At 54.8% G+C, this 9,308-nt stretch overlaps 2 protein-coding genes across 2 annotated transcripts; both read left to right on the top strand.

The window, feature by feature from the left end:
• The first annotated feature begins 6 nt into the window (after positions 1–6).
• LOC120513752 (zinc finger protein 574-like) lies at positions 7–1,785 on the top strand. The gene is made up of 2 exons (XM_039733435.1): positions 7–1,330; positions 1,610–1,785. Exons 1-2 carry the CDS (start codon positions 142–144, stop codon positions 1,783–1,785), a joined length of 1,365 nt encoding a protein of 454 aa, XP_039589369.1. The 5' UTR covers positions 7–141.
• A 97-nt stretch (positions 1,786–1,882) lies between these two features.
• LOC120513753 (protein FAM186A-like) lies at positions 1,883–4,750 on the top strand. Its single transcript, XM_039733436.1, has 3 exons — positions 1,883–3,018; positions 3,205–3,737; positions 4,348–4,750. Exons 1-3 carry the CDS (start codon positions 2,179–2,181, stop codon positions 4,748–4,750), a joined length of 1,776 nt encoding a protein of 591 aa, XP_039589370.1. The 5' UTR covers positions 1,883–2,178.
• The last annotated feature ends 4,558 nt before the right edge of the window (positions 4,751–9,308 follow it).

The following is a 9,308-nucleotide window of genomic DNA, read 5'->3' as shown; positions in this document are numbered from 1 at the left end:
GCGCACGCCGGCGATTCCCTCTACCTCTGCCTGGATTGTGGTTTGGCGCTGGACACCGAGGCGGCGCTGCTGGCGCACCGCCGCGGGCACGGCGTGGCCGAGCCGCTGCACCGCTGCGCCTGCGGCAAGACCTTCGCCAGCATGACCAAGTTCCTGTACCACCGGCGCTCCCACGCCGCGCCGGGCGCCGCAATCCCCGCGCCAGAGCCGATTCTGGAGCAGCCAGAATCGAGCTTGGCGTGCGGCGCGTGCCAGAAGGCGTTCCCCAGCGCGGCGGCGCTGGCGCGGCACCAGCGCTTCGTGCACCGGCTGGAGCGGCGCCACCGCTGCGGGACGTGCGGGAAAATGTTCAAAAAGTCGTCGCACCTGCGGAACCACGCGCGCACGCACACGGGCGAGCGGCCCTTCGCCTGCGGCGAGTGCGGCAAGCCCTTCAACTCGCACGCCAACCTGCTGCGGCACCGCCTGACGCACACCGGGGAGCGGCCCCACGAGTGCCCCGAGTGCCACAAGCGCTTCGCCCAGAGCTCCACGCTGCGGCAGCACCTGCAGGTGCACCTGCGGCGGCCGGCGCCGCACCGCTGCGGCGACTGCGGGCTGCGCTTCCCGCGGCCGCACCGGCTGCTGCTGCACCGCGCCCACCACGGCGGCGAGTACCCCTACAAGTGCGCGCAGTGCGGCCGCGGCTTCCTGCTGCGGCGGCTGCTGGACGTCCACGCGCTCGGCCACGCCGGGAAGGAACCCCTCAGGTGTGAAGGATGTGGTGCCGCGTTTGCCGGCGCGGCGGCGCTGCGGGAGCACCGCTGCGGCAACGCCGGGTGGAGGTTCGAGTGCGGGATATGCGGTAAAAAATGCGGCACGGCCGCGCGGCTGCGGGCGCACGAGCGGACGCATGGTGGTCAAGCGGCCAGCGAGGCGACAGCAGAGTGTAAAACCACCCCGCCGCCCACGCCGCGCCGCGCCGGCGCCAAAAATTTAGAATGCGGCGAGTGCAAAAAGCTTTTCAGCACGGAGACGTCGCTGCAGGTGCACCGGCGCATCCACACCGGCGAGCGGCCCTACCCCTGCCCCGAGTGCGGCAAGGCCTTCCGGCAGTCCACGCACCTCAAGGACCACCGGCGGCTGCACAGCGGCGAGCGGCCCTTCCGCTGCGCCGAGTGCGGCAAGGGCTTCGCCGTGGCCGTGCGCCTGGCCGAGCACCGGCGCATCCACAGCGGCGAGCGGCCCTACCGCTGCGGCGACTGCGGCAAGAGCTACCGCTCCTTCTCCAACCTCTGGAAGCACAGGAAGGTGCACAAGGCGGCGGCGGGGGGCGGGGGGGACCCTCGTGGTGGGTCTGGGGGCTTCAGGGGGTGGGGAGAGCGTGGTTCAGGTTCCAGAGACCCCCAAAGAGACCTTGGTTGTGGGGTCGGGGTCTTCCAGTGAGGTGCTGGTGGTGGGTCTGGGGTCTTCAGTCCACGGGGAGAGCCTGGTGGGGGTCCCAGAGCCCCCAAAAGAAACCTTGGTTGTGGGTCTGGGGGCTTCAGGGTGTGGGGAGAGCCTGGTGGGGGTCCCGGAGCCCCCCAAGGACCCCTTGGTTGTGGGTCTGGGGTCTCCGGCCCACGTTGAGACCCCCGGGGTGGGTCTGGGGGCTTCGGGGAGCCCCCGCTGGAGACCCCAGAGAGCCCCAAGGACCCCTCGGTGGTGGGTCTGGGGTCTCCGCCCCACCCCGAGACCCCCGCCCGGATTTCGGCCCCCCAGACCCCCGGGGGGGGTCCGGAGACCCCCGGGGACCCCCCAGAGTGACCCCAAATTGGGGGGAGGGGAGGGGCGGCTGCGGAGTTTATTAAAATTTATTAAAATTTATTAAAATTTATTAAAATCGAGAGAAACGAACCCAAAGAGGCCCTGGTTGTGGGTCTGGGGGCTTCGGGGTGTGGGGAGAGCGTGGTTCAGGTCCCAGAGCCCCCCAGAGAGGCCCTGGTGGTGGGTCTGGGGGCTTCGGGATGTGGGGAGAGCGTGGTTGGGGTCCCACAGGTCACTAAAGAGGCCCTGGTTGTGGGTCTGGGGGCTTCAGGGTGTGGGGAGACCCTGGTGGGGGTCCCGGAGACCCCCAAGGAGGCCCTGGTGGTGGGTCTGGGGGCTTCAGGGTGTGGGGAGAGCGTGGTTGGGGTCCCAGAGGTGTCCAAGGATGTTGTGATGGTAGAAATGGGGTCCTCAGGATGTGGGGAGAGCATGGTTGGGGTGGGTCTGGGGTCTTCAGGGTGTGGGGAGACCCTGGTGGGGGTCCCACAGGTCTCCAAGGAGACCCTCGTGGTGGGTCTGGGGGCTTCAGGGGGTGGGGAGAGCGTGGTTCAGGTTCCAGAGCCCCCCAGAGAGACCCTGGTTGTGGGTCTGGGGTCCTCAGTCCACGGGGAGAGCGTGGTTGGGGTCCCACAGGTCACTAAAGAGGCCCTGGTGGTGGGTCTGGGGTCTTCGGGATGTGGGGAGAGCGTGGTGGGGGTCCCAGAGACCCCCAAAGAGACCTTGGTTGTGGGGTCGGGGTCTTCCAGTGAGGTCCTGGTTGTGGGTCTGGGGTCCTCAGTCCACGGGGAGAGCCTGGCGGGGGTCCCGCAGGTCACTAAAGAGGCCCTGGTGGTGGGTCTGGGGGCTTCAGGGTGTGGGGAGAGCGTGGCGGGGGTCCCGGAGACCCCCAGAGAGGGCACGGTGGTGGGGCTGGGGGCTTCGGTCCATGGGGAGAATGTGGTTGGGGTGGGGGCTTCAGGGTGTGGGGAGAACCTGGGTGGGGTCCCAGAGCCCCCCAGGGAGACCCTGATGGTGGGTCTGGGGGCTTCGGGATGTGGGGAGAGCGTGGTTGAGATCCCACAGCCCCCAAAAGAGGCTCTGGTTGTGGGTCTGGGGTCTTCAGACCACGGCGAGAGCGTGGTTGGGGTGGGGGTGGGGGCTTCAGGGGGTGGTGAGACCCTGGTGGGGGTCTCACAGATTTCCAAGGAGACCCTGGTGGTGGGTCTGGGGGCTTCAGGGTGTGGGGAGAGCGTGGTTGGGGTCCCAGAGGTGTCCAAGGATGTTGTGATGGTAGAAATGGGGTCCTCAGGATGTGGGGAGAGCATGGTTGGGGTGGGTCTGGGGTCTTCAGGGTGTGGGGAGACCCTGGTGGGGGTCCCACAGGTCTCCAAGGAGACCCTCGTGGTGGGTCTGGGGGCTTCAGGGGGTGGGGAGAGCGTGGTTCAGGTTCCAGAGACCCCCAAAGAGACCTTGGTTGTGGGGTCGGGGTCTTCCAGTGAGGTGCTGGTGGTGGGTCTGGGGTCTTCAGTCCACGGGGAGAGCCTGGTGGGGGTCCCAGAGCCCCCAAAAGAAACCTTGGTTGTGGGTCTGGGGGCTTCAGGGTGTGGGGAGAGCCTGGTGGGGGTCCCGGAGCCCCCCAAGGACCCCTTGGTTGTGGGTCTGGGGTCTCCGGCCCACGTTGAGACCCCCGGGGTGGGTCTGGGGGCTTCGGGCCACGGCGAGACCCCGCTGGAGACCCCAGAGACCCCCAAGGACCCCTCGGTGGTGGGTCTGGGGTCTCCAGCCCACGTTGAGACCCCCGGGGTGGGTCTGGGGGCTTCGGGCCACGGCGAGACCCCGCTGGAGACCCCAGAGACCCCCAAGGACCCCTCGGTGGTGGGTCTGGGGTCTCCGCCCCACCCCGAGACCCCCGCCCGGATTTCGGACCCCCAGACCCCCGGGGGGGGCCCGGAGACCCCCGGGGACCCCCCAGAGTGACCCCAAATTGGGGGGAGGGGAGGGGCGGCTGCGGAGTTTATTAAAATTTATTAAAATTTATTAAAATTTATTAAAATCGAGAGAAACGAACCCAAAACTGTGTCGAGAGAGGGGGGAGGGGTCGGGGTAACCACGCCCCCGGCTGTCAATCAGCGCCGTGGCCACGCCCACAGCTGTCAATCGGAGCCTTGGCCACGCCCACAGTTGATATTCAATGCGGTTTGGCCACGCCCACAGCTGTCAATCAAAGTTTTTAGCCTCACCTGCCAATCACCGTGGCTCAGCCACGCCCACAAACGTTATTCGCTGCGGTTTGGCCACGCCCACAGCTGTCAATCACCGCGGTTTAACCACGGCCACGGCAGCCAATCAGAGCTCGCTTTAGCCACGCCCACAGCCTTTAATCACCGGGCTTTGGCCACGCCCACCGCAGCCAATCAGAGCTCCTTAGCCACGCCCACAACGAATAATCACCGCGCTTTAGCCACGCCCACAATCAGCCCTCATTAGCCACGCCCCCAGCAGCCCATCGCCTCTCTTTAGCCACGCCCACAGCCGTTAATTACCGCGGTTTAGCCACGCCCCCACAGCTGTCAATCACCGCAGTTTAACCACGCCCACAGCCGTTAATTACCGCGGTTTGGCCACGCCCCCAGCAGCCCATCGGAGCTCTTTAGCCACGCCCCCCCAGCTGTCAATCACCGCCCTTCGTGAGGTGCTGGTGGTGGGTCTGGGGTCTTCAATCCACGGGGAGAGCCTGGTGGGGGTCCCGGAGCCCCCCAAGGACCCCTTGGTTGTGGGTCTGGGGTCTCCGGCCCACGTTGAGACCCCCGGGGTGGGTCTGGGGGCTTCGGGCCACGGCGAGACCCCGCTGGAGACCCCAGAGACCCCCAAGGACCCCTCGGTGGTGGGTCTGGGGTCTCCGCCCCACCCCGAGACCCCCGCCCGGATTTCGGACCCCCAGACCCCCGGGGGGGGCCCGGAGACCCCCGGGGACCCCCCAGAGTGACCCCAAATTGGGGGGGGGAGGGGAGGGGCGGCTGCGGAGTTCATTAAAATTTATTAAAATTTATTAAAATTTATTAAAATTTATTAAAATCGAGAGAAACGAACCCAAAACTGTGTCGAGAGAGGGGGGAGGGGTCGGGGTAACCACGCCCCCGGCTGTCAATCAGCGCCGTGGCCACGCCCACAGCTGTCAATCGGAGCCTTGGCCACGCCCACAGTTGATATTCAATGCGGTTTGGCCACGCCCACAGCTGTCAATCAAAGTTTTTAGCCTCACCTGCCAATCACCGCGGCTCAGCCACGCCCACAAACGTTATTCGCTGCGGTTTGGCCACGCCCACAGCTGTCAATCACTGCGGTTTAACCACGCCCACAACCGTTAATTACCGCGGTTTAGCCACGCCCCCAGCAGCCAATCAGAGCTCTCTTTAGCCACGCCCACAGCCGTTAATTACCGCGGTTTAGCCACGCCCCCAGCAGCCCATCAGAGCTCTTTAGCCACGCCCCCCAGCTGTCAATCACCGCGGTTTAACCACGGCCACGGCAGCCAATCAGAGCTCGCTTTAGCCACGCCCACAGCCTTTAATCACCGGGCTTTGGCCACGCCCACCGCAGCCAATCAGAGCTCCTTAGCCACGCCCACAACGAATAATCACCGCGCTTTAGCCACGCCCACAATCAGCCCTCATTAGCCACGCCCCCAGCAGCCCATCGCCTCTCTTTAGCCACGCCCACAGCCGTTAATTACCGCGGTTTAGCCACGCCCCCACAGCTGTCAATCACCGCAGTTTAACCACGCCCACAGCCGTTAATTACCGCGGTTTGGCCACGCCCCCAGCAGCCCATCGGAGCTCTTTAGCCACGCCCCCCCAGCTGTCAATCACCGCCCTTCCTCCAGGCCCCTCCCCGCCAATCGCGGCGCTCCGTTTCCCCCCAGCCCCGCCCCTCTCCCCATTCCCGGTCCCGATCCCGGTTCCGGTTCCAAATCCAAATCCCGGTTCCGGTTTCATTCCCGGATCCATTCCTGATCCCGGTCCCATTCCGGTCCCAGTCCCGGTTCCGGTCCCGGTCCAATCCCGGTCCCGGTTTCATTCCCGGTCCCGATCCCGGTTCCGGTTCCAAATCCCGGTTCCGGTTCCGGTCCCGGTTCTATTCCCGGTACCGGACCCAGTTCCGGTCCAATCCCGCTTCCGGTCCCGGTTCCGGTTCCGGTTCCCCCCGCGGGGGGCTCAGTGGGGGAGGGGCGCCCCCCGAAATGACCCCAAAATAACCCCGGGACCCCTCCCCAAAATAACCCAAAATGACCCCAAAAATTACCCTGGGACCCCCCCTCAAAATGACCCCGAGACCCCCGAAATGACCCCAAAATTACCCTGGGACCCCTCCCCAAAATAACCCAAAATGACCCCAAAAATTACCCTGGGACCCCTCCCCAAAAATAATTCCAGGACCCCCCAAAATGACCCCAAATGACCCCAAATGACTCCGGGACCCCTCCCCAAATTCCCGTTCCCCCCCCCACGGAGCAGGGCCCGTTCGGGGGTCCCGGGGGGATTTGGGGAGGGGTCCCGGGGTCATTTTGGGGTCGTTTCAGGTCATTTTGGGTCATTTTTGGGTTATTTTTGGGTCATTTTTGGGTCATTTTTGGGTTATTTTTGGGGAGGGGTCGCGGGGTTATTTTTTGGGGGGGGTCTCGGGTAATTTTGGGGTCATTTCGGGTCATTTTTGGTCAATTTTGGGATTATTTGGGTTTTTAGTGGGGGGTCCCGGTGTTAATTTTGGGTTATTTTGGGTCATTTTTGGGTTATTTTGGGATGTTTTGGGTTATTTTAGGTTATTTTTGGTTATTTTTGTTTATTTTGGGATATTTCTGGTTATTTTGAGTCCTTTTGGGTTTATTTTGGGGTTATTTCAGGTTATTTTAGGATATTTTGGGTTATTTTGGGATATTTTGGTTTATTTTGGGTTATTTTGGGTTATTTTAGGGATATTTTTGGTTATTTTGGGATATTTTGGGATATTTTTGGTTATTTTGGGATATTTTGGGTTATTTTTGTTTATTTTTGGATATTTTGGGATATTTTGGGATAATTTTGGTTATTTTGAGTTATTTTAGGATATTTTGGGGTTATTTCAGGTTATTTTAGGACATTTTGGGTTATTTTGGGATATTTTGGTTTATTTGGGGTTATTTTGGGTTATTTTAGGAATATTTTTGGTTATTTTGGGTTATTTTGGGATATTTTTGGTTATTTTTGGATATTTTGGGATATTTTGGGATAATTTTGGTTATTTTGAGTTGTTTTAGGATTTTTTGGGGTTATTTCAGGTTATTTTAGGACATTTTGGGTTATTTTGGGATATTTTGGTTTATTTGGGGTTATTTCAGGAATATTTCTGGTTATTTTGGGATATTTTCTGTAATTTTGGTTTATTTTGGAGTTATTCCAGGTTATTTTAGGATATTTTGGGTTATTTTGGGTTATTTTTGGATTATTTTGGGTTACTTTTTGTCATTTTGGGTTATTTTGGGTATTTTTGGTTATTTTTGGTTATTTTGGGGTATTTTGGGTTTATTTTTTGTTATTTTGGGGTTTTTTTAGGATATTTTGGGTTATTTTGGGTTATTTTTGGATTATTTTGGGGTACTTTTTGTCATTTTGGGTTATTTTGGGATATTTTGGGTTATTTGGTGGGGAATTTGGGTTATTTTGGGTTATTTTTGGATTATTTTGGGTTACTTTTTGTCATTTTGGGTTATTTTGGGTATTTTTGGTTATTTTTGGTTATTTTGGGGTATTTTGGGTTTATTTTTTGTTATTTTGGGGTTTTTTTAGGATATTTTGGGTTATTTTGGGTTATTTTTGGATTATTTTGGAATATTTTTGGTTATTCTTGGTTATTTTGGGATTATTTTGGGGGTTTTTTTGTTATTTTGGGTTATTTTGGGATTATTTTGGAATATTTTTGGTTATTCTTGGTTATTTTGGGATTATTTTGGGGGTTTTTTTGTTATTTTGGGTTATTTTGGATTATTTTTTGTTATTTTGGGTTATTTGGGGTTATTTGGGGTTATTTGAGGTTATTCGGGTAATTTTGGTTAATTTCGGGTTATTTTGGGGTTATTTCAGGTTATTTTAGGATATTTTGGGATATTTTGGATTAGTTTTTGTTATTTTGGGTTATTTGGGGTTATTTGAGGTTATTCGGGTTATTTTGTGTAATTTCGGGTTGTTTGGGGTTTATTTTGGGGCAATTTTGGTTAATTTCGGGTTATTTTGGGGTAATTTCAGGTAATTTCGGGTTTATTTCAGGTTATTTTGGGTAATTTTGGGTAATTTCTGGTTTATTTCAAGTTTATTTTGGGTTTATTTTGGGGCAATTTCAGTTAATTTCGGGTTTATTTTGGGGTAATTTGGGTTAATTTCAGGTCATTTCGGGTAATTTTGAGTTTATTTTGGGGTAGTTTTGTGTAATTTCGGGTTAGTTTGGGGTAATTTCAGTTAATTTCAGGTCATTTTGGGGTCATTTCGGGTAATTTCAGGTAATTTTGGGTAATTTTGGGTTAATTTGGAGTAGTTTCGGATTATTTTGGGGTAATTTCGGGTTATTTTGGGGTCACTTGGGGGAATTTGGGTTAATTTCAGGTAATTTCGGGTCATTTGGGGGTCATTTGTGGTAATTTCAGTTTATTTCGGATTTTTTTGGGTTAATTTGAGGTAATTTCGGGCTATTTTGGGGTAATTCGGGTTAATTTCAGGTCATTTTGGGGTCATTTCGGGTAATTTCGGGTAATTTTGGGGTAATTTGGGTTAATTTCAGGTAATTTCGGGTCATTTGGGGGTCATTTGTGGTAATTTCAGTTTATTTCGGATTTTTTTGGGTTAATTTGAGGTAATTTCGGGCTATTTTGGGGTAATTCGGGTTAATTTCAGGTCATTTTGGGGTCATTTCGGGTAATTTCGGGTAATTTTGGGGTAATTTGGGTTAATTTCAGGTAATTTCAGGTAATTTCGGGTAATTTCAGGTAATTTTGGGTAATTCCAGGTAATTTCGGGTTATTTTGGGTTAATTTCAGGTAATTTCAGGTAATTTCGGGTTATTTTGGGTTAATTTCAGGTAATTTGGGTTAATTTCAGGTAATTTTAGGTTAATTTCAGGTAATTTGGGTTAATTTCAGGTAATTTCAGGTAATTTCGGGTAATTTCAGGTAATTTTGGGTAATTCCAGGTAATTTCGGGTTATTTTGGGTTAATTTTGGGTAATTCCAGGTAATTTCGGGTTATTTTGGGTTAATTTCAGGTAATTTCAGGTAATTTCGGGTTATTTTGGGTTAATTTCAGGTAATTTGGGTTAATTTCAGGTAATTTTAGGTTAATTTCAGGTAATTTGGGTTAATTTCAGGTAATTTCGGGTAATTTGAGGTAATTTCGGGTCATTTTGGGGTAATTCGGGGTAATTTCAGGTAATTTGGGTTAATTTCAGGTAATTTTGGGGTAATTTCGGGTAATTTGGGTTAATTTCAGGTAATTTAGGTTAATTTCAGGTAATTTGGGTTA

The sequence above is a fragment of the Passer montanus genome, unplaced genomic scaffold, assembly GCF_014805655.1.
Source record: "Passer montanus isolate IOZ18808 unplaced genomic scaffold, ASM1480565v1 scaffold878, whole genome shotgun sequence".
Lineage (NCBI taxonomy): Eukaryota > Metazoa > Chordata > Aves > Passeriformes > Passeridae > Passer > Passer montanus.
This window is presented reverse-complemented; position numbering and strand designations above follow the sequence as displayed.